This window comes from Hyla sarda, chromosome 2, assembly GCF_029499605.1.
Source record: "Hyla sarda isolate aHylSar1 chromosome 2, aHylSar1.hap1, whole genome shotgun sequence".
Lineage (NCBI taxonomy): Eukaryota > Metazoa > Chordata > Amphibia > Anura > Hylidae > Hyla > Hyla sarda.
In genome coordinates, this window is record NC_079190.1 from 338,340,253 (window position 1) to 338,365,377 (window position 25,125).

A 25,125-nucleotide genomic window follows, 5' to 3' on the forward strand; every position below is an offset into this window, starting at 1 on the left:
TTTGGTCCCAGCTCTCTGCAGGTCATTCACTAGGTCCTCTCCGTGTGGTTCTGGGATTTTTGCTCGCCATTTTGACACCACGGGGTGAGATCTTGCGTGAAGCCCCAGATGGAGGGAGATTATCAGTGGTCTTGTATGTCTTCCATTTTCTAATAATTGATCCCACAGTTGATTTCTTCACACCAAGCTGCTTGCATATTGCAGATTCAGTCTTCCCAGCCTGGTGTAGGTCTATAATTTTGTTTCTGGTGTCCTTCCACAGCTCTTTGTTCTTGGTCATAGTGGAGTTTGGAGTGTGACTGTTTGAGGTTGTGGACAGATGTCTTTTATACTGATAACAAGTTCAAACAGGCGCCATTATTACAGGTAACGAGTGGAGGACAGAGGAGACTCTTAAAGAAGTTACAGGTCTGTGAGAGCCAGAAATCTTGCTTGTTTGTAGGTGACCAAATACTTATTTTCCACCATAATTTGCAAATAAATTCTTTAAAAATCAGACTGTGATATTTTTTTTTTCCCCTCAGTATGTCTCTCATAGTTGAAGTATACCTATGATGCAAATTACAGGCATCTCTCTTCAAGTGGGAGAACTTGCACAGTTGGTGGATGACTAAATACATTTTTGCCCCACTGTACAACTAGATACCAGGAAGACAAACTCCTTCAGATTCAGAAGAATCTTGTTAAGTTTTATTTGTGGAGTAACAAGAACAGTTGAAATGGAGCAGTAACCTGGGACGACGACCGTTTCGCGGGAGTTACCCTCAACTGGTCCCTACCTGATCAGGTAGGGACCAGTTGAAGCAGGTAACTCCTGCGAAATGGTCGTTGTCCCAGGTTACTGCTCTGTTTCAACTGGTCTTGTTACTCCACCAATAAAACTTAACAAGATTCTTCACCGCAAGGTGAGAGTGCTATTGTTTATTCCTTCTACTGCATATTGCAAGTTCATTGGGACTATGTCTTTTGATGACTGAGCACCACCAACACTTGCGGGAGCGGCTTGCTGGAATCCTTGGTCGAGCGCACCGGTGTGCGGCTTCAGTCTAAGGTGTGTGAATAGTGCCGACAGCCTCATCTCTTATCAGCTGTTTTGGTCAGTATAGCCCTGTGCCTTTATTAGTGTCTAGGTGGAAAATTTGATAGCTTACAATTGCCATTTTTGCCGGTGTTGCAGTTCCCAATGACCTTTGTTTGACATGAATACTTTTATTTTTATTTTTTTGCTGGTTCTTCAGGTATTACTATCCCACAGAATGGGGAGCCCATTGGAGTCCAAGAAGTGAAGAGCTGCATCTTTCAGATCAAAGAGCTGATCATTTCACGGCTCAACCAGGCTGTAGTGAACAAACTGATCAGCTCTGTGGATTATCTACGAGAAAGTTTTGTGGGAACACTAGAAAGATGTCTCCGCAGTCTAGAAAGGTCCCAGCAAGAGTCCTCTTCACATGTAACCAGCAACCACCTAAAGCAGGTAAGAATGTCAGGAGTCATAACACGTGTCGTTGTCACTTTACCACATAGCAGTTGGCATTGCTGCTGTACTTAAGAATGGATAAGTTGTTTTTTACTCAAGCATACCAATGGTTAGTCTTATTGCTGCCTTTCACGTCACAGGGAAGATTATAGGTTGTCAAATACTGTACTGCTAGCTAATGCTCTTACACAACATCTATTTAGGAAGGATTGTGAATCACAGCAGGTCATTTTAAATGACAAGTTTAGTAATTCATGTTTCCCCTGCTGTCATCAGATGAGTGATATAATATTAGGGTACGTTCCCACATACAGGATCCTGTGCAGATTTGATGCGCAGGATTTGTAACTGCAGATTAGAAGCTGTGCTCAGTCATTTAGTTTACATTAAAATCTGCAGCAGAAAATCCTGTGCATCAAATCTGCGGACGTGTGAACTTACCCTTATGTTTTTTTTAAAATGGTTAGTACACACAGTAGTAACCTCTTTGTACATATGTCTTTCCAGATATTGAACGCTGCGTATCATGTGGAGGTCACCTTTAATTCTGGGTCCACCGTTACCAGAATGGTGTGGGAGCAAATAGTCCAGGTGGGTAGAAATGACTCTTTGGTGGTTAGTACTTGGTGTATATAGGGTACATACATGTGCATGTATCATAATTTAATAACACTGATCTTTTATCCTATCTAATAGACTTTTTTTTTTTAAATTTTTAAATTTTTTTTAAATTATTAAATAAACGACTATTCAGTATATTGATGCAATTTACTTCTTTAGATAATACAGCGCATTACATGGGTCAGTCCCCCATCCATAACCCCTGAATGGAAGCGAAAGGTGGCTCAGGATGCAATGGAAGGCTTAAGTGCATCTAAACTTGCAAAGCGCATCTGCAGCCAGTTTTGTAAGCGTCTCAAAAGTTCTCATGAAGCTTTTGCAGCATCCCTCAAACAGGTAGGTATAGCCAGAGTTACCTTGTTTGCCATGGATGTAGTAATCAAGGTATTGGCTTTTAGATAGGGCCCTATGGGCAACATATCCTACTGTATGCCTCACAGCCCTATGCTGGATGCTGGAGGAATATGCATTGAACTTTAATCTGATGTACATATTATTAAATTATATATTATCATTTTTTATATATACTATATAATATAGTATAATAAATATTAAAAAATAAAAAAAATTAAAAAATATGTGTGTGTGTATGTATGTGTGTGTGTGTGTGTGTATATATATATATATATATATATATATATATATATATATATATATATATATATATATATATAATGATCCACAATTTATATTTTGATCTACTTGCTTTTTGGCATAAATTAAAGCACTAACAGGTTGTTGGTATACATTTTGATAAAAAAAAAGTACAAGCCCACTCGTCACGTCAAGGTCACCTAGTTAGAGTAGGTCCATAACCCAACATTGGCGTGGTGCCGGGCGGTGGCCACCTCAACACCATGCCCATGGGGAGCAACCCAGTGGCCAGGCAGCCCCACTGCTGCCAGACCAAGCAAACCCCTGGCTCAGAGCCACACAACCCCACAGACAAAGCATCACAGCAACTATGACCGCCGCAGTGCAACCATACCAGTGTGAATACCTACGTAGTGCTCCCTGCCAAAGGGCTGGGAGAATGCTAGTAGGAAACCCTTATGCAGTCTCCTTTTTAATTTAAAAACACCTAGTTGTTTGTTTTTTTTGTAATTTTATTTTTACATATGTGTATATATAATTTTTTTTTTTCTAGAATAAATTTATATATATATATTATATTAAATACATTTTAAAGGCTGTCCAAAGCAGGGAAACTCCTTTTTAAGAAGTCCCTTTTCAGTTTTATTTTATTGTTTTTAATAGCTTTGGTTTTCACTTGTGTTTTATTTTTAGCTTGAGGTTGGTCACTCTGGCAGACTAGAAAAAACGGAAGATCTTTGGCTAAAGGTTCGGAAAGATCATGCCCCGCGTCTGGCACGACTATCACTAGAAAGCAGATCCCTGCGGGATGTTTTGTTACATGGTAAGAGACTGAGACTAATATTTTTTGTGTCAGAACTTCTTAAAAGGGTCGTCCTACTAAGTGCGGATTATGCCAGCACTTGTATAACAATTATAATAATTCTAATAATAATAATAATTCTAAAGAAAATCATAAGTGCTGGAATTCCCCCATTAAGTGCATTTATTTTATTTTATTTTTCTTCCTTCTACTCTTCCTTTTGGAGTACCCTTTTAAGTCAACTAGTGCCAGAAAGTTATACAGGTTTGTAAACTACTTCCATTTAATAATCATAAGCCTTCCAGTACTTATCAGGTGCTATATGCCCTAGTGGAAGTCATGTAGTCTTTCCAGTCATACACTTTGTTCTCTGCTGCCACCTCTGTTCATGAGCAGGATCGAATTCCCATAGGGAACCTCTCCTGCTGCAGACCGTTCCTGACACGATTTGGCAGCAGAGAGAACTGGGGTCAGACTGGAAAGAACTACACCACTTTCTCTGAAGTATACAACAGCTGACAAATACCGGAAGGTTTAAAGGGGTATTCCAGGCCAAAACTTTTTTTTTTATATATCAACTGGCTCCAGAAAGTTAAACAGATTTGTAAATTACTTCTATTAAAAAATCTTAATCCTTCCAATAGTTATTAGCTTCTGAAGTTGAGTTGTTTTCTGTCTAACTGCTCTCTGATGACTCACATCCCGGGAGCTGTGCAGTTCCTATGGGGATATTCTCCCATCATGCACAGCTCCCGGGACGTGACATCATCATTGAGCAGTTAGACAGAAAACTTCCGAAGCTAATAACTATTGGAATTATGATTTTTTTTAATAGAAATAATTTACAAATCTGTTTAACTTTCCGGAGCAAGTTAATAAATATATATATAATTTATTATATTTGTATTATATATATCTATATATCTATATATATATGGTTTTGCCTGGAATACCCCTTTTAAGATTAAATAGAATTTAAATGAATGAATCCTCCAGAGTACTTCTTTCAACTGCTAGGACCTTCTGTGGGTTCTGATGTTGCATGCATCTGATGGGAAATCCTTATCAAAAATTTTTTTCAACCAAAGGGAAAAGTTAAAAATACATTGTACTATTTTTATTATAAGCATTAAAACACTTAAAATATTTTATAGCATTTTAATCTTTAGCTTTCTATCCTTTTTAAAATTTACAGGGAAACCAAGACTGGGCCGAGAGCTGGGGAGAGGGCAGTATGGCGTTGTCTACTTGTGTGATAGCTGGGGAGGGCATTTCCCTTGTGCTTTAAAGTCTGTTGTGCCACCAGATGAAAAACATTGGAATGACCTGGCTCTGGAATTTCACTACATGCGGTAAATTGTGTAAATCTTTTATATGCTGGTAACCACTTGCAAGTTTTTCTTAGTTATATTCAGAAGACTATATTTTAACTGGCATGTAGCAGTGTCCCACTGGAACTAAAAAGCAGTCCTGGCACACGAACATCACAAGACCAGAATGGAAAATTAGTGGGGTGTACTGCAGCCAATTTTGCTTTTCTTAAGGCCTCCACCACTGATGTGTAACTTGCACCATAAACCCAAGAAGAGAATGAAAAGTGGAGCATAACGGTTTGATAAAGGACAAGTTTGTGCTATTCCTACCAGGTCTACACAGGTTGTCTGTAGAGTATTCTAGATATATAATGTATTCAAAAAGTGTTCAGACCCTTTTACTCTCCTCTCTGGCGGCACTCCTCTGTGCGCTCTCCTGTCTGGCGGCACTCCTCTGTGCGCTCTCCTGTCTGGCGGCACTCCTCTGTGCTCTCTCCTCTCTGGCGGCACTCCTCTGTGCTCTCTCCTGTCTGGCGGCACTCCTCTGTGCTCTCTCCTCTCTGGCGGCACTCCTCTGTGCTCTCTCCTCTCTGGCGGCACTCCTCTGTGCTCTCTCCTCTCTGGCGGCACTCCTCTGTGCTCTCTCCTCTCTGGCGGCACTCCTCTGTGCTCTCTCCTCTCTGGCGGCACTCCTCTGTGCTCTCTCCTCTCTGGCGGCACTCCTCTGTGCTCTCTCCTCTCTGGCGGCACTCCTCTGTGCTCTCTCCTCTCTGGCGGCACTCCTCTGTGCTCTCTCCTCTCTGGCGGCACTCCTCTGTGCTCTCTCCTCTCTGGCGGCACTCCTCTGTGCTCTCTCCTGTCTGGCGGCACTCCTCTGTGCTCTCTCCTGTCTGGCGGCACTCCTCTGTGCTAGCTCACCCTCACTTACTGGACTTTGTCCGTGCCTGTGCTTCAGCTTGGACAAAGCTATGATTTTATAAGCCATGATTTCTATAAAGAAAATTTTCTTATGAAGTATGTTAGAAAGGTTAATGTTTTGCCAATATATACAATATATAAACAGTTTTTTTTTTACCTGACAGTGCCCAGACAGTTAGAAACAAGATGCACTTGTCTAATAAAGCCGATATTGAACTTTTTGTCCTAAATTATTTTTGCGTAATGTCTGGAGGAAGCCAGACACTGCCCATCACTTGCTCAATACCATCCCTACAGTGAGGCATGTGGTGGCAGCATCATGGTGTTGATATTTGGGGGGGAGTTCTGTACCTAGGACAGGGAAGACTGGTCAGGGTTGAGGGAAAACTAAAGGATCAGAGACATTAATGAAAACCTCATCCAGAATCCTCTGTACCTTACACTGGGCTGAAGGTTCACCATCTGTCAATGACCCTAAGCACACAGCCAAGACAACATAGGAGAAGCTTGGGAACAAGCCCTGATTTAAAACGGTCGAAAACCTCCGGAGGTTTGTAACATTCTGTTTTTACTTTGTCATTTTGCGGTATTATTATTGGGGACATGATTTTTTTATTTTTTTTTTATTTAAAATTGTCGGGTCTTAAAAACTTTTCAAATGCACTGTATGTATGGTTATTATATAACATTGTTGCTTTTATACCAGGGCCAAATATTACTACTAGAGATGAGCGAACTTACAGTAAATTAGATTTGTCACGAACTTCTCGGCTCGGCAGTTGATGACTACATAAATTAGTTCAGCTTTCAGGTGTTCCCGTGGGCTGGAAAAGGTGGATACAGTCCTAGGAGACTCTTTCCTAGGACTGTATCCACCTTTTCCAGCCCACCGGAAAGCTGAACTAATTGATGCAGGATAAGTCATCAACTGCCGAGCCTAAGATAAATACATTCCCCATAAAGTAAACATAGCGGTAGTGGTCCCATGGCTTTCTGGGAACATTTTCTGTGATTGGTGTTGCTCTTTTTACCTATCTTTTCTATGTGGCCCAGGCATGTGTCAAATGCCTGCTGCCTAGACATATTTGGTTCCTCACCCTTCCAGTACCCTCTGTAGCTTCCTGACCTACACAAAGAAATATTACTATGGCTGGAATAACTGATTGAAATTGTGTTCTATTATGAGTGATATAAAATGAAACCCTGTCATGAATACAATGTTGATGATGATCCAGTTGTAATAATTTCATTAGCTGTTATTTATTTCTGTCCTCCTAGGTCTCTCCCAAAGCACGAGCGTCTAGTGGATTTGCATGGCTCAGTGATAGATTACAGCTATGGAGGTGGCTCAAGCATTGCAGTATTGCTGATCACAGAACGTCTACATAGAGACCTCTATGCAGGTCTTAAGGTGAGTGTAAGATCTCTGCACTGCACTTTCCTTGTAGATGGAGGCTACTTTTCTTAGTTCACACCTCTTCATACTATAAGGGTTGTCCAGGATCAGACAACCATGGCTGCTTTTGTGTAAGAACAGTACCACACCTGTCCATGGGTTGTATGTCAAATTGCAGTTCCACTTTAGTCACTTCATTGTTTCGGAGCTCCACTCTAATTGCCTTCAAGCAACAAAACCTTGTATGCTACCCACTGAAATATAGTGTACAAAGAAACCTTTATTTAGTATATTGAAACCAGCCTGTCGGCCCTACTATTGCGTGAGAGAGCAATGTATAACCCCCTGGGGTCCTTTTTTCTTTACTCTGTAATTTTACAGCTATGCTGCTGTTCTCATGTTGTGACTGTACTCAACAAATACTAATCTGCATATTATTGAAGGTCTAGGAGCCAGAACTTACACTAAACAGTCACTGCTATACATTGACTGGGATGACAGTCTGCTGGCCTATCCCAATCTTTCCAAAAATGACAGATTTAAAGGGATTGCTGGGACTAAATTGCTCCAACTCCTGGCACCCCCACTGATCAGCTGATCGAGGAGGATATGGTGTACTGGTGAGCGATGAGGCCTCTTCATTGTTCTGTCCCCCATAGCTCTGTACTTTAGCGGCTGTGCCTTGTATAAGAGCTCTCTGCAATTGTGTCTTATTTAAGTGAATGAAATTAAACTGCAATACTAGGCACAACTGCTACAGAATGTATAGAGCAGTGTGTGGTAAATTGTAAAGAAACCATAGTCCTCACCATTGTGCCATGCCCTTTTAATTGGTGTTGGTAGACAGATCCACCATTTTTATATACTAGAAGCCTGTTGTCCAAAGATCCTATGTCCTACTCATATAATCCCCATTTTCTTCTATCCCCATCTTTAAGAACTTAAACAAATGTAAGGGCAGAGAATGGTAGGAGAAGGTTAATAAAATAAATAAAATAACACTCCTCCCTTGCATGTGCCCAGGCTATTAATTGGCTGCAGCATCCAGTACACAGTGTTCAATGACATCAGGCCACTTCCAAAATGAAGGAGGAATATAGGTTCTCTTCCCCACCTGCTATTATATACTCATCTACCCTTGTCTAATTTTCTTCATTAACGTGAAAAACTCCTTTTAAAATGGTCGGTATGATGTAAAGTTATTAGGACCTCCAGGCTGCCTGTGTTGACTTTTACCGTCTCTACGTTCTACTTACAAAGCTGTGTTTTCTCTTCTCAGAGTGAGCTGTCTCTGGAAACGCGGTTGCAGATTGCCTTAGATGTAGTGGAAGGCATCCGTTTTCTACACAGCCAGGGCCTGGTCCACAGAGATATTAAGTTAAAGAATGTCCTGGTAAGAGGCTAATAGAATAAACACTTGATAAGGTGTACCTCTACTCATGCTCCTATTTTTTTAGGACCTATCCTGCTGCTGGGAGTGTGATTAGGAGTGCACCTACCCTAACCTTTTAAGGGTGCCTCTGTCTGTTAAACCTCAGCAGCCCAGGGAAATACTTGCAAATGGGCCAAACGTAGTCACCTTAAGACTACAAAGGCACATTCAAGTGAACGGGTATGTAGTATACCCTGTGCCTGGGCATTGTTTCCCTGGGCTTCTGACATACACCACATAAATTTGCACTGGATGTAGCGGAAAACATGGGCGGACATTCCACAAATAGCGGGTGCCAACAGAATATACTGGTACTAGGGCTGCTTGGAAATGTGCCGTTGCCATAGACTGCAATGCACTTCCTAGCGTATTGTGCTGAAAGTATTGGCATGTCCATTCTTTCAGCTGTGACTGGAATTGGAATTTTGCCTTGTGAGAATCCCATTGAAAGCCTGGATTTCTGCTCTGAATTTCTGTTGTATGAACATGGCCTAACAGTGCTTCCCTTTTCAGCTACTTAAATGCCTAATATAGGTTTTAAAACCTATAAAGCTTAGCCAATGTAACATTTTTTTTTTTTTTTTTTTTAATGAAGTATATGTTCACGTATGCACGTATGGGGTCTGTTCTGTTAGGTCTCCATAGCATTCAAACATGCAGAAAATGTGGCAAAATGTAACTGTTAATATTGAAAAGAGGGGAAAAAATTAGAACCCATATGCCACCTTTATGCTTCTAGGTCATGACAAACTATGGTGCTCTGTTAAATGTTAAAGAATACCTCTCATGATCTTGTTAAATTTTAAATCTTCCCAGGTCACTGCCCCCATCATGATAAACCACTTCCTGTCTTTATTTTTATTATTTGTTAGTTTTCTACCTTGATATTTTCTGCTCAGCCTCAGTCAGATTCACAGACTGGGAAGTTGAGTTCCCCAGCAGGCGTGACATCTGAAGCCATACAGGGAAGAACTTCCTCCCTCACTCTGCTACACACAGCCCAGAGCAGTTCAGCATGTGAGATGAGCTCTGATTGGCTAAGACTTCACAACCCCCATCAGCACTTCCTGATTTTGGACTTCTGCCAGGCCAGCAGGAGTCCAAAGTCTGTGCAAGAGATGGGGGGAAATGTGCTTTGTATAAGTAGGGAGACACCTAGTGGCAGCTTTTATAAACACAAATAAAGCATAATACATTTTTTAAAACAAAGTATATTAGAAAGATTTTTTTTAATTTACCATAAGGAGTGGTAAATAACCAGTGTGCCCATTTAAATCTGACAGCCTATGTTCTTTGTAGTCTATATTCAGAATGTTCTATATGCTGGATGAATGGAATGTATATGATTTACTGTATCTTTCATACGTGAATCTAGTCATTTGTGTTTTCATGCTGGCAGACACATGCCTATAATGTCTAATACTTTTACAGTTGGATAAAACTAACAGGGCGAAGATAACTGATCTGGGTTTCTGCAAGCCGGAGGCTATGATGTCAGGCAGCATTGTAGGAACTCCTATACACATGGCGCCTGAGCTCTTTTCAGGTAAAACTTCATTTGTGTGTGTTTGGACATAATCTGTGTACCTAACATACTATATGCATCCTGTTTGCAGTATTTTCATTAACATTTTTGTACAAAAAACAGATGAGCAAGGTACATAGTATTTATAAACATACATCAGTCTTGAGCTATTCAGGTTGTAAAACGTAATACCTGGTAAGCATAAGCAGTCCAGCATTATCCAATGTACTTTTGGGTGTAACTAGATCTAATGAAACCACTTTATTTTATTTATTTTTAAAATTTTTTGTCTGTCTTAACAGTTACACAGCCTTGCTCTGTTTGCACCATGTTGTTGTTGACATTGCCCAACTAGCAAAACATTACCTTGCGTTGCGTATTTTCTCCCTATTTTCACTATAGTATTGACCCCCCCTCTTTTTTGGTTGGATGTGAATGCTTTAACTTCTTTAACATATTTTTTTATTCGGGGCTGAATATTGTTGTAACTGTTTTATTGGTTAACATGACAATTTGTAGTTTTTTGAAATTGGGGACTGTATCCATGTTTATCTGATCTAATGGAAACTCCATGATTTGGAGGATTTTTGGGATCCCTGCATTTTATTTAATGCTCCACTTTTAATTTATTTTTTATTTTTTTTGTAACCTCTTTTTAAACAATTGTGCCACACTTTACAAATGGGCGTGGCTTAAAGGGAATGCGTTTTGTTTATTTTTCTTTACTAATTAGAGGCAGATACTAAAACCTTTTTCATTCTTTACTTTTTTTTGTTTCTGATTTTGACATTTGTATTTCTTTGACATGAATGGGAAACATCATTAGGTGTGCTATCTGTCTAGTAATTCCTTTTCTTATCTGAAATTATTCTTAGATGCTTTTTGAAGGATATAAATCACATTGGAGTGATTATACAAAATCTGTCTATCTTTTAGGCACGCTGTTTAAGTTTGTGCATGGCTTTACTATTGTGGCAAATGTTCATGGACACTTAAGAATTTTTGGTGATTTGCTATTTCTAAATCTAAATGATATAATCCTGAAATCTTGCAATTTTGTCTGCCCACTAGGCCCAAAACTGAGCTGAGACTTTCTTTTTTTTATTTGCGATAAGGAGAAAGCTGTTAGAAAGGGATGTCTACAGGTGATGCCAGTAGATAGAGAAGACTGTAGAAGCTTAGCCTCCCCTGCAGAATGACCTGTACAGGTCACAGAGCAGGCTTACAAAAATGGCCCATTCAAAGAATTGGGTTGTCCATGGGACTTACTGTAAAGCATATCAGTAAATGCTGTGAAAAACTGCTAAGGCAAGATGGCAGCCCCCATAATTTATAAAATAAAATAAAAAATTAACAAAAATATTACAAAAGAAAATAGAAACAAATAAGAGATGAAGGGGGAGATTCATCAAAACCCGTGCAGAGAGAAAGTTGACCAGTTGCCCATAAAACTAATCAGGTAATTCTTTAATTTCTCAGAGGCCTTTTCAAGAATGAAAGAAGCCATCTGATTGGTTACTATGTGAAATTTGTGAACTTTTCCTCAGATTTTGATAAATGTTATACGTTTTCATATCTGGCTCCAATCTGTGTTTAAAAAAAAAATAAAAACACTACACATTTACTTTAAACATAGGGAGTCCTTAGCCATTGCTTTTTGGTGTAAACGACAAGTGTGGCGCATTTAACTATTCTTTCTGGTGCAAACTTTAAATATGTCGGACAATGTTTAGCTTTTTTCCATATGTGGTGCCAACATTTTGCCACATCAGCTATTGTAAAAGTGGGTTATTCTTCCATTCCTTCCAAAATGCCCCTGTTGATTTTTATTCCAGTGGATTCTCAAAAAAAAAAAAAAAAAAAAATCATGTTCAACATCTATGCTGAGTTTTATTCTGCATTCTATGAGCTACAGTAACCCCCCGACATGCGATGGCCCCGACATATGATCAAATCGACATACGATGGCCTCTCAGAGGCCATCGCATGTTGATGTCAGCATCGACATACAATGCTTTTATATGTCGGGGCCATCGCATTAACTGCTATCCGACAGCGCAAAATGCTTAAGCTGCTGTTGGATAGCAGTTTAAGCATCCCGGACAGGTTCACTTACCTATCCCCACTGCTCCCTGTCCACTTCGCGATCCTCCGGCGTCTTCTGCATCTTTTCCGGTGTCCGGGCCTCGCTTTCCGGCGTGGTTATTACGTCGCTACGCACGCCGTGCCGGCGCAGCAGCGTAATAACGTCACCAGAAAGCGAGGCCCGGACACCGGAGAAGATTCGGAAGAAGCCGGAGGATCCCGAAGTGGACCCGGAGCAACGGGACATCATCGGGAGCCCCTGGGACAGCATCGGGAGCGGTGAGGACGCGGACCGGAGCGGCGGTGACAGGTGAGTATTAAATGCACTTTTTACATTGCACGGATCCCTCAACATACGATGGATTCAACAAACGATGGGTCGTTTGGAATGAATTACCATCGTATGTTGAGGGACCACTGTATATGAATACGTTGGGCAAGACTGGATTTATGTGGGTATATTTTATATACGCAAACCATATTGAGTACTTTGGCTTTAATGACCTCAAAAATGTGTTCAGAAAGTTATTACAGGGGTTGTCTGGAGAATTGTTTACAGGTAAATGCTCTCAGGCGTAAGTGAAAATCTATTAAAGAAAATATAAATGCACTCCTGCTTTAATTTCCTGCTACTGCTGTGCCAGCAGTACCTGTAACCTGTTGCACACTACTCGCTGATGCTTTTTTCAAGCATTGTTGTACTCTAGTCCTCAAGTACCCCAAACAGATCATGATTTCAGGATATCCTATAGAGAGACGACTATCAGCTGTGAAATCCAAAACCATGACCTGGATAACCTGAATTATTCTGTTCTTTCTGCTTTAGGAAAATATGACAATTCTGTGGATGTGTATGCATTTGGGATCCTGTTTTGGTATATTTGCTCAGGATCAGTGAAACTTCCAGAGGCTTTTGAGAGATGCTCAAGTAAAGACCATCTATGGAATAATGTCAGAAAAGGTAAACTAGTGCTCAGTAAAATGAAATGTCATCATACTGTTCTATGAGCAGAATAGGCTGTTATTAGAGAATAATGTAGAGGCTCTTAAGTATGCCTTCTCCTTACCTGTGCTAACTGATATGTCAGGCATGGGATAGGCTCAAAGTTAGATGCACACAGAATATCTAAAATGACCTTGATAATGCAGTCTACATTTCCCACAAATCTGCTGGCTGAGGATCAGGTGTTTGATTATTGCAGCTGGCCATCTCATCAGGCTGCTAGTGCTAGTCGCCAAACTAAACTTTTAATATATTGTTCCTTATGTAAGAAGACACTTTGCTATTTACTTGCTGTTAAAATTCTTAAACTTTTTTTTATATGTTTTTAATGTGGTTGAAAAAACACCCGCTAGGTGGCTCTGTTCTTTTCCATGCCCGACCTGGCAGGAGACCTAACTCAGGAAGTGCGGGCAGGGCTTAGCGAGGCACAGCTCTCGCAAGCTTCAGTGACTGGGGAGTGCTCATTTTCTTCTGCCGGGAGCTAGGGATTGTGTGAGCAGGGTAAAGGTAGGATACAGAGCTTTTGAAAGCTCAGAATTATTTTGTAAGTGCAGGGAGGGATGTTAGGAGTAGTTAGGGAATATAATCTGTTAGTTTAGAAAATATGGTTTGATGACAGGCACGCTTTAAAGTCTTTACGATGTCCACATATTACATTTCTACTTCATTTTGCACACACTTTTTGACTGGGCAGTTTTTTTTTTTTTTTTTTTTTTGTCCAAATCAAACCCAGGTCTGACATCCTGTGACTCACATTAAGCACAATGGGGGAGCTTCAAGACCTGTGCTGGAGAAAAGTTGACCAGTTGCCCAACTTGTCAACTTTTCCACTGCACAGGTTTTGATGACTCTCTCCCACTAGCTCCTGTGTTAACTGGGAGTATCCATGCGCCCCCGTTTTAAAGTCCTTAAGGACTGAGGGCATATGGGAATTTTGGTTCTAGTTTTGCAACAGCTGGAGGCACACTGGTTGCGAAACACTGAGTTAAGTAACAAACTCTGTGTTTCACAACCAATGTACCATCAGCTGTTGCATAACTACAACTCCCAGCATGTATGGTCTGTCAGTTCATGCTGGGAGTTGTAGTTTTGCAACAGCTGGAGGTTTGTACAGGGTACATTCACACGGGCAGGTTTACAGTGAGTTTTCTGCTGCAAGTTTGAGATGTGGCAAATTTTCTGCCGCAGCTCAAACTCCCAGCGAGAAACTCACGGTAAACCCGCCCATGTGAATGTTCCCTAAAAACACTAGACTACACCTACACAAAATAAAAAGTAAAACACTACATATACACATACATACAAAACACATACAAAAAAAAAAAAACTGTTTCCAAATGGAGCCCCCAGCTGTTGAAAAACAACTCACAGTATTGCGGGACAGCCACTGACTGTCCAGGCATGCTGGTAGTTTTGCAACAAGTGGAGACACCCTGTTTGGGAAACACTGCCGTAGGGTATTTCCGTGCCGGATTCAAATCCCCAATTTAGGCCTCAAATGCGCACGGCGCGCTCTCACTTCGGAGCCCTGTCGTATTTCAAGGAAACAGTTTAGGGCCACATGGCATATCTCCGTACTCTGGAGAAATTGCATAAGAAATTTTGGGGGCTTTTTCTCCTTTTCCCCCTTATGAAAAGGAAAAGTTGAGGTCTACACCAGCATGTCAGTGTAAAAAAATTAAAAAATAAAATTATAATAATAATAATTTTACACTAACATGCTGGTGTTGCCCCAAGCGGTAAAAGGAAAAAAAGACCCCCCAAAAGTACAGAACTACTTCATATGTGGGCGTAAAGTGATCTGCGGGCGCACAACAAGGCTCAGGTGTAAGGGCGTGCCATGTACATTTGAGGTCTAAATTGGTGATTTGCACAGGCGGTGCTGATTTTACAGCGGTTCTGACATAAACGCAAAACAATAAATACCCACATGTGACCCCATTTTGGAAACTACACCCCTCATGGAATGTAACAAGGGGTATAGTGAGCCTTAACACCCCACAGGCGTTTCCCGAATTTTCGTTTAAAGTTGGATTGGAAAATGAGAAAAAAAAATGTCACTAAAATGCTGGTGTTACCCTACATTTTTCATTTTCACAAGGGAAAATAGGAAAAAAAAGCCCCCCCAAAAATTTGTAACCCCATTTCTTCTGAGTAGGAGCATACCCCATATGTGGATGTAAAGTGCTCTGCGGGCTAACTACAATTCTCAGAAGAGAAGGAGTGCCATTGGGCTTTTGGCAAGAGAATGCTTTTGTGAAAAAAAAAATTGGGGTAACACCAGCATTTTAGTGAGAGAATTATTTTTTTCATTTTCACGTCAAACTTAAAATTTGCTTTCCAAAAGCCAAATGTGACTACTTCTCTTCTGAGCATTGTAGTTCGCCCGCAATGCCCTTGACATCCACACATGGGGTATTTCCATACTCAGAAGAGACGGGGTTACAAATTTTGCGGGGCATTTTCTCCTAGAACGCCTTGTAAAAATGTAAAATTTGGGGGAAAACCAGCATTTTAGTGAGAAGAAACAAAAAAAAATACATTTACACATCTGACTTTGACGAAAAGTTGTCAAACACCTGTGGGGTGTTAAGGCTCACTGGACCCCATGTTACATTCCTTGAGTGGTGTACTTTCCCAAATAGTATGCCATGTGGGGTGTTTTTATTTTTTTTTATTTTTTGCTGTTCTGGCACAATAGGGGCTTCCTAAATGTGACATGCCCCCCAAAAACCATTTCAGAAAAACTCACTCTCCAAAATCCCACTGTCGCTCCTTCCCTTCTGAGCCTTGTAGTGCACCCACAGAGCACTTGACATCCACATATGAGGTATTTCCTTACTCGAGAGAAATTGGGTTACAAATTTTGGGGGGCTTTTTCTTCTTTTACCCCTTGTAAAATTTCAAAAACTTGGGTCTACAAGAACATAAAACTATGGGGCAACACCAGCATGTTAGTGTAAAAAAACTTTTTTTTTTTTTTACACTAACATGCTGGTGTAGACCCTAACTTTACCTTTTCATAAGGAGAAAAAGCCACCAAAAATGTGTAGCTCGATTTCTCCCGAGTACGGAGATACCTTATGTGTGGTCCTAAACTGTTGCCTTGAAATACGACAGGGCTCCGAAGTGAGAGAGCACCATGTGCATTTGAGGCTTGAATTACAGATTTTCATAGGAGTGTAACCGGTTGCAAGCGTTACAGTGTTTTTGGAATCGGAGGCAAGTGTAAGTCAGCTTTCCCCAAACAGGGTGCCTCCAGCTGTTGCAAAACTCCCAACATGCCTGGACAGTCAGTGGCTGTCCGGCAATACTGGGAGTTATTTTGCAACAGCTAGAGGCTCCATTTTGGAAAAACTGACGTGCAGGACATTTTTTTTATTTTTATTGGGCTGGGGGGGGGGCACAAAAGTGTAAGGGTGTAATGTATATGTAGTGTTTTTACTCTTTATTTAGGGTTAGTGTAGAGTTTTTAGGGTACATTCACATGGGCGGGGGGGTTTACAGTGAATTTGCCGCATCTCAAACATGAAGCGGGAAACTTGCTGTAATCCCCCGCCCGTGTGACTGTGCCTTGCAAAACTACAACTCCCAGCATGCACTGACAGACCGTGCATGCTGGGAGTTTTAGTTATGCAACAGTTAGAGGCACACTGGTTGGGAAACACTATTAGGTAACAGACTACCGCAGTGTTTCCGCACCACTGTTTGTTACCTAACTCAGTATTTCCCAACCCATGTGCCTCCAGCTGTTGCAAAACTACAACTCCCAGCATGCATGGTCTGTCATTGCATGCTGGGAATTATAGTTTTGCAGCAGCAGGAGGCACACGGGTTGGGAAACACTGAGTTAGGAAACGGACAATGTTTCCCAACCAGGGTGCCTCCAGTTGTTGCAAAACTATAACTTCCAGCATGCCCAGACAACCAAAAGGCATGTTGGAAGTTGTAGTTATGCAACAACTGGAGGAGAACAGTTTTGAGACCACTGTGTAGTGGTCTCCAAACTGTAGCCCTCCAGATGTTGTAGTTCTGCAACATCTGAAGGGCCAGATGTTGCCGAACTACAACTCCCAGCATGCCTGGACAGTCTCGGCATGCTTTTGAATTGACATCTGGAAGGGCAGTTTGGAGACCACTGTATAGTGGTCTCCAAACTGTGCCCTTCCAGATGTTGCAAAACTACAACTCCCAGCATGCTGAGACTGTGTCCAGGCCTGCTGGGAGTTGTAGTTCTGCAACATCTGAAGGGCCAGATTACAGCCAAAGGCTGTCTGGGCATGCAGGGAGTTGTAGTTTTGAAACTCCTAGAAGCAGCAGTGAAGATCACCTTACGGCGATCTTCACTGCTGTGTCTGACACCGCCGCCACTGCACCACTTGCCTGCTGCCAGTCCCTGATATCCCCGCGTGATACCAGGTAACTGCCTCCGGACCCTGCCGCATCCACGGCCCCTGCACCCCGCCGCCATCTTCCCCCGCCGCCATCTTCCCCCGCTCTGCCCCAACATCCAGGAGCGGGGGAAATGAACTTTGACATTCCGGGCTATCAGAGACCCGATCATCCCAGAATCTCCGCAAATCGCCAATCTGAATCTCAGGACCCCCCCCCCCAGGCATTTGTACGGGATGCCTGCTGAATGATTTTAAGAACCAGGGAGCAAAGGCGTACCTGTACGCCCTTCGTCCCCAAGAGGTTTAGACTGGTGATCACATGACCAAGTTCAAGTAATTAAATGCACGGATGCAGCTGTGCTGGAATTTAACAGCATTTTATGACTAGTGATGGGGAGTGTGTATGATATGGGCAAAAAACAAAACCTGGAGTGCTTCTTTAATCAGGCCTTTTAGGGCAAAGTCAAATGGGTGCGCATCCGCAGGGTATTTCACTAAACTGATGCACCAATAGCAGTGACGTATGGACTGCAGAGAGAGAGCTCGCGGCTGGGTAGCTTTCTCTGTCTGCTAGTAGCGCACATTTCTCTTCACTCACAGGTGTGTAGGTAGCACAAGTACATCCTTTAGTAGATGGCATTCCTTGGCATAACATAAGATGACTGGATCACACTTCTCTTTACTCACAGGTGCACGCCCTGAGCGGCTTCCAGTCTTTGATGAGGAGTGCTGGAAGTTAATGGAGGCATGCTGGAATGGAGACCCCTCTCAGAGACCCCTTCTGGGCATTGTACAGCCCATGTTACAGGGTATCATGGACAGACTTTGCCGCAGCCAGGAATCTAACAAAAACTTGGAAGATTCAACCTGAACCCCTTCTGTAGCACTTGTGGTGTCCGAATGTTACCTATTGACTCTTTGTACAGCAAGCAGGTGACCACTCCCTGTATGACCTGGCATTCCTAGTCCTGTGCATGCTGTCTTGCTATGGAATGAGCTCTTCCATTTGCACACATCTAGTCGCCTATATACTCCCAATGCAGGACTGATGGCTTTTGGGCAAACTTGCACGCATCAGTCTGACTACAACATGAAGAGGTTACATTTGTTTACAGTGGGTGCTGGGTGAGCCATCTCCTGAGCGTGGTATCGTGATGGATTCCATGGAAAGTCAACGTATGTGGCTTTCTTAAATTAGGAAAGAATTTTCCATTCCAAATTTGACTCCATTACTGAAATGAACACTATTGAGTTGTGCTGAGATGTCCCCTGTGAAGGCCTATTTCTTCCCCTCTAAAAGAAAACTTCCCACCTATTTTGCAGTTCACTCCTCCGAATTGTCTTTTCCCAGAATGGGTCAGCGCAGTTGTTTTTTTTTTTTTGTTTTTTTGCAGTGAGATGTCCTACAGTATACCCTGCATTCTGCCCATGTTGCGGAAGACGTAATTCATTGAGTTTGGTTTGTGTTTAAAGGTGTTGAACATTTTAAATGCACTCTTGTGTTTTTTTTAAATGTTTTTCAGTATATTTTTCATTTTTAATTCTATTTAATTCTGAATCTACAGAGAGGGGAGAAAAAGAAAACAGGAATCTCAAGTGTATACCATTCTGAATTATAGGTGTGAGGAGAGATTTTGGCAAACAATACTTAACCATCATGTAATGAAACTTCCTACTTTTTATGAAAACCTCGTGGAATTATTGCAAAGAGTCGCGTAAAAAGTAGAAAGTTTGGCCAATTTCAATTCACTGACAGCCAGCACTTGTTGAAAATCTTGTGGAATTATTGCAGGCTGTCAGTGAATTAAAATTGGTCAAACGTTCTACTGTTTACGTGACTCTTTGCAATAATTCCACAGGGTTTTCAACAACTGCTGGCTGTCAGTGAATTGAAATTGGTCATCTAATCCTTACACAGGTCTGTATTACAGTGCCCCAGGACAGTTTATCCTCTAGAGCAGTGGTCTCCAAACTGCAGCCTTCCAGATGTTGCAAAACTACAACTCCCAGCATGCCCAGACAGCCGTTGGCTGTCCGGGCATGCTGGGAGTTGTAGTTTGGCAACATCTGCAGGGCCGCAGTTTGGAGGCCACTGCTTTAGAGGTAAAATTGAACACTTCAATTAACCGACGACAAGCAGAGATCTGTATAATTTGAGGAATTGGTACAAAGTATACTAGAAAGCTGTAATACTTTTATAATACAAAAATAAGCTTTGTTTACATAGGTTCCATTTTTATGGATTTTATCACTTCCATACTGTCCGAACCATCAAGGAGTGGTCCTCAGTAGCTTTTTCTAGCCACTCCAGCCTTTATTTATCTTTCCCTATACCAAAGCAGGGACAGATCCATGGTGGGGCAAGTAGAAGCCTCTAGGGGGGCACCCTGAAGACTTATAGTTCGGGCAGCATGAAAGTGGTGGTGCCTATAGTGCTCTTCTTCCACAGTGGTTTTAAGCATTTCACATTGCACCAATGACCAGTAACATCGACAGTGCTCATGTATTTCTGTGTGTTGTGCCTATGTTTACCTAGTACTAAAACACTATATCCTCCATGAGCAGTGACTATAGCTTACTGTCCTGTAATGTACTGTACTTGTATTGTTTGTATTATGTTTCTATATTTCATTTTTTTTTTTCTCTCGCGTTAAACCAACACGAAGGACTTGACATGTAATATATTGCTAATATGGGCTCCCAGTTTTAAAAGAAGTTTAATAGTCTACAAACTCAGTTTATTAAATATTTTATTAAAAGCTAAAATAATAAATGGTGCCTTTCCAATACATTGTGTTGAGTTTCGCATTCTACCTTCTGCAGTAGCCCTTTGGTATTAGAAGTAAAGCTTCACAGAAGTATTACTCATGAACTGCTCAGACTGGTGGGTAACCTCTAGGTTGGCAGAGATGGGTGGCATTCTCTGAAGTAAAGAATTGCATAGCTTGATCTTGAATAAATGTACAGTTCTCACGTTTGGCGCAAAAACAAAAATTTAGACTTTGTTTTAAGGGCCTCAAACGGGTCAAGAAGAAATGAAATCTTCTTACAGTAAGGGGAGGGGTTGTAGAAACAATTAATATTAGATGAAGTCTGGGTTGTTATTGGAAAGAGTGGATACAAATAGCAAACTCAATTGATTTTACTTGGTCTCCCTTGGGACTTTTCTTTTTTTTGTGTTTTACGCTATATGGTATTCCATGGACTCTTTAAAGGAGTAGTGCAGTAAAAAATAACATCCCCTATCCAAGGGATAGGGGATAAGGTATAGATTGGGGGGATGGGCGGGGCTGACCGCTGGGAACCCCCAACCACCCCCGCGATCTCCTAAATGGGACCCCAGCAGTCTGCCGGAAGCGGTCGTTCCGACCCCCACAGGAAGCTGCAGCTGACACGTCCCCACAGTGTATCTCTATGGGATACACGGAGTGGGCGCGTTAGCCACCGCTCTTTGCGGCGGTCAGTGCGCTCCCTTTCAGCAGACTGCCTGGGCCCCTTTCAGGAGATCATGGGGGTCCCAGCGGTCAGCCCCCCCCAATCTATTACTTATCCCTTTTCCTTTTGGATAGGGGATAAGTTTATTTTTCACTGCACTTTTAATGGCATCAGATTGTTTGCAGAACAAAACTAGTAGGTAAGGTATAAATCTACTGTCTGGAGAAGAGCTTCTACTTTCACTTTCTTCATGTTGCATGGCTGTTTCAAAACCTGTCCAGAGGAAAAGTTGCCCATGGCAACGAATTAGCTTGCTGCTTTCATTTTTAACAAGGCCTCTGAAAAATGAAAGCAACTGTCTGGTTGCTATGGGCAACTTTGCCTTTCACAGGTTTTGGTAAATCTCCCCCTTAGAGTTAAAAACTGAAGATTTTAGCAACAATTTATGGGTAAATTGTTATAAATTTGCCGCATTGGGCCCATCTGCGCCAAGCCCCACCACTTGGTGAACATGAGGCAGATTGTGCAAACTGAGGGTTTGTGGCCTTTTGATTGATCTGCTCTAGGCACCGGTGTTAAAGGGGTACTACGCAGGGGGGGGGGGGGGGAATTCCAATCAACTGGTGCCAGAAAGTTACAGCTTTGTAAATTGTATTTAAAAACTTTTTATCCTTCTAGTACTTATCAGTTGCTGTATGCTGCAGAGGAGGTTGTGTAGTTCTTTCCAGTCTGACCACAGTGCTCTCTGCTACCACCTTTTGTCAGGAACTGTCCAGAGCATGAGAAAATGCAGACACAGACAGAGGTGGCAGCATAGAGCAATGTGTCTGATGGGTACTAGAAAGTGTTGAGATTTTTTAAATGAAAATGAATGTTGAAATCTTTATAAATTTCAGTTGATTAAAAAAATATATATACATCTTTCTTTTCCTCTGAAGTACCCCTTAATAAACTCCTCAGCAAATTGTGAGCAATGTTAATATGATAAATTGTTCTACATTTTCAATTGTTCTGCCATATGATAAAAGCAGCTACAGGCAAGAGCCCCTAGACATGCATAGAATGAACCTGATTATGCTGACATCAGCTAAACTGGGAAACAGTCATCTGCCTTGGCATCTAACATGGGTCATTCTACCACTATCCTACTTGCCAGAAAGACAGTAGATGGATTGCCGCATGCCTTAAGTGTACATACAGTGGACATACCGTTCTTCCTCTATAGATAAATTCAAGAAAACACACTGCATTGCTATGAACGTTGCTCTCCTATAATGTATGTTGTATGTGATTTTACCTTTGTGTCCTACACTGGTACGTTCCGCAAGGAGACTGCCTTTTTGTCACTTAATGTTCATGTATCCGTTTCTATATTGCACTTTGAGAGTGAGGGCTACAAAACTGCAGTCCCTCCTATAGCGCATCTGCCCATATACAGGATTTACTGAATTGAGCACTTATGTAGTTTTCCTTCACTCCATGTAACCTTGTGTAAATACTAAACCCTAGAACACTGTCGAGCACATCCACATATCTTTTTATATATAGCACTGGACCTAGGAAGTGCATAAATAGCCATTCCTAATATATGTATCAGAAATGCTTCCTTCACCACCAAATTCTCCCACACCTAAAAAACCTTCTTTTGCAAGTATGGGACTTCCAAAATCCTATATTAATTCCATAAACAGGAATTCCTCATATGTTTAGAACTTAGAGCCGCCGCCAGGAGCTCGTGATGTCCTAGCCCCGCCCCCTCATGTCACGTCACACCCCTCATGACGTCACGTCCTGCCCCCTCAATGCAAGTCTATGGGAGGGGGCGTGACTGATGTCACACCCCGCCCATAGACTTGCATTGAGGGGGCGTGACTTCATGAGGGGCGGGGCTATGACATCACAAGCTCCCGTCGCTGGCTCTAAGCATTCGGAACCTTTTTGTTCCAAACGCTGAGCAGCAGAGTACCCCTTTTTAGGTGAGCATACAGAATCTCATAAGTGAGACCACCCCTCACATTTTTGTAAATGTTTTATCTTTTCGTCTGATAACGCTGAAGAAATGATCCTCTGCTACGAGTAGTGAGTGCACAGTCTGTATGAGTGTTTAATGTTGTCCTCTTAAAATAACAACATACAGCCATTAATGGTTAAACCTTGACAGCTAAAGCTAGTACACCCCTAAGTGGTAATGTCCAATTTGGGCCCAAAATGTCAATATTTTGTGTGGCCACCATTATTTTCTCCACTGGGGAAAAAAATTGTAAATCAACTGGTGCAAGAAAGTTAAACAGATTTTTAAATTACTTCTGTTAAAATCTTAATCTTTCCAGTACTTATCAGCTGCGGTTATGATCCACAGGAAGTTTTTATTTTTGAATTTCCTTTCTGCCTGACCACAGTGCTCTCTGCTTACACCTTTGTCCATTTTAGGAACTTTCCACATAAAAAGCAAATCCCCATAGAAAACCTATCCTGCTCTGAACAGTTCCTAAAATCCTGCACTGTGGTCAGACAGAAAGGAAATACAAAAAGAAAAGAACTTCCTTTGGATCATAACAGCAGCTGATAAATACTGGAAGGATTAAGTTTACAGTGGGAGTACCTTAAGCCTCTTGGGAATGGTCTTCACCAGAGCTTTACAGGTTATCACTGTAGTCCTCTTCCACTCCTCCATGTCAACATCACTGAGCTGGTGGATATTAGACTTTGTGCTCCCCCACCTTTCACTTAAGGATGCTCCACAGATGCTCTATAGAGTTTGTCTAGAGGCATGCTCGGCCAGTCAATTACCTTTTCCCTCAGTTTCTTTAGCAAGGCTGCTTGACTGTAAGCAAGACACACTCCTTACCTGGTTGCCTCCACACACGCTTGACATTATCTGAAACAAATAAGTTTCTTGGTCTCACTGGACCACAGAACATGGTTCCAGTAATCCATGTCCTTAGTTTGCTTGTCTTTAGCAAATTGTTTGCAGGATTTCTTTTGCTTCATCTTCCCACTGGGACGACAGCTATGTAGACCAATTTAAAGCAGTGATCAACATATGGTCTGAGCACTGACAGGATGACCCCATTCCATTCAACCTCTGCAGCAAGGCTGGCAGCATTTATATCTCTACAACCTCTAGATATGACGCTAAGCATGTGCACTTCTGTGAAACCAGTGTATTGTCTTGTCCAAAATGCTGCAGCTGAGTTTCAGGGCCTAGGCCATCTTTATCTAAAGCAGGCATAGGCAACCTTTTGCACTGCAGATGTTTTGGTCTACATCTCTCATGATGCTCTTACTACCAAAATGCCGACAAAGCATCATGGGAGTTGTAGTCCAAAACATCTGCAGTGCCGAAGGTTGCCTGATCTGTATTAAAAAAGAATTGTTACTCTAGATCCTCAGAAAGGTCTTTGCCATGAGGTGCCTTGTTGAACTTTTAGTGACCAGTATATAAGACATGCTCCCCATTCACACCTGAGACTTTGTAACGGAGTCACATGACATTGGGAAGGGAATATTACTAATTGGGCCCAAGTTGGACACTTCCACTTAGGGGTGTACTCACTTTTGTTGCCAAGGTTTAGACCTTAATGTTGTGTGCCCTCAAAATAACTCATCACACAGTCATTAAACACTGTTATACAGACTGTGCACTCACTACTTTACATTGTAGCAGAGGGTCATATCTATAGTGTTGTCACATGAAATTATATAATAAAATATTGACAAATGTGAGGGGTGAACTTACCTATGTAGATGACTAAGGCTATACCCTAAAATATGTGTGCGCAACAGAAGAATAGAAGTACATTAAGACTCTCTAGTCACACATTTATTTTAATGACCAGAATATATTTTATGCACTTATCACAACCGGGAATTGGCACAGCTAGAGGTTGCCATATACCCCACGTTCAAGATATGGTATGGCTAAAATGTAGTGTATTTATAATTTTAAAATGAAGCAGGCATCACAATGTATAACAATTCATGTTCAGTTCCCTCTTATGTGGAGGTGGGTAGGGAATGAAGTCTTGGAATATTATTGTTGGTGACTTTAAACACTACGTTTGTCAAATTCAGAACGATTTCTCTTTTTTTCTTTTCTTTTCTTTTTATCGGGGGGGGGGGGGGGGGTG

The 25,125-nt window shown here is 41.6% G+C and overlaps 1 protein-coding gene across 1 annotated transcript in view; it reads left to right on the forward strand.

Annotated features, from left to right (window-relative positions):
* Nucleotides 1-19,548, forward strand: part of DSTYK (dual serine/threonine and tyrosine protein kinase) — a 71,162-nt gene extending 51,614 nt beyond the window's left edge. Inside the window, exons 4-13 of the mRNA XM_056558075.1 lie at nt 1,239-1,474; nt 1,985-2,068; nt 2,258-2,434; nt 3,386-3,515; nt 4,690-4,846; nt 7,004-7,136; nt 8,401-8,514; nt 9,985-10,099; nt 12,990-13,124; nt 18,250-19,548. Of these exons, the coding sequence (XP_056414050.1) occupies nt 1,239-1,474; nt 1,985-2,068; nt 2,258-2,434; nt 3,386-3,515; nt 4,690-4,846; nt 7,004-7,136; nt 8,401-8,514; nt 9,985-10,099; nt 12,990-13,124; nt 18,250-18,431 (1,463 nt within the window). The 3' untranslated portion in view covers nt 18,432-19,548. The remainder of the gene's footprint in view (nt 1-1,238; nt 1,475-1,984; nt 2,069-2,257; nt 2,435-3,385; nt 3,516-4,689; nt 4,847-7,003; nt 7,137-8,400; nt 8,515-9,984; nt 10,100-12,989; nt 13,125-18,249) is intronic.
* Nucleotides 19,549-25,125: the final 5,577 nt, after the last annotated feature.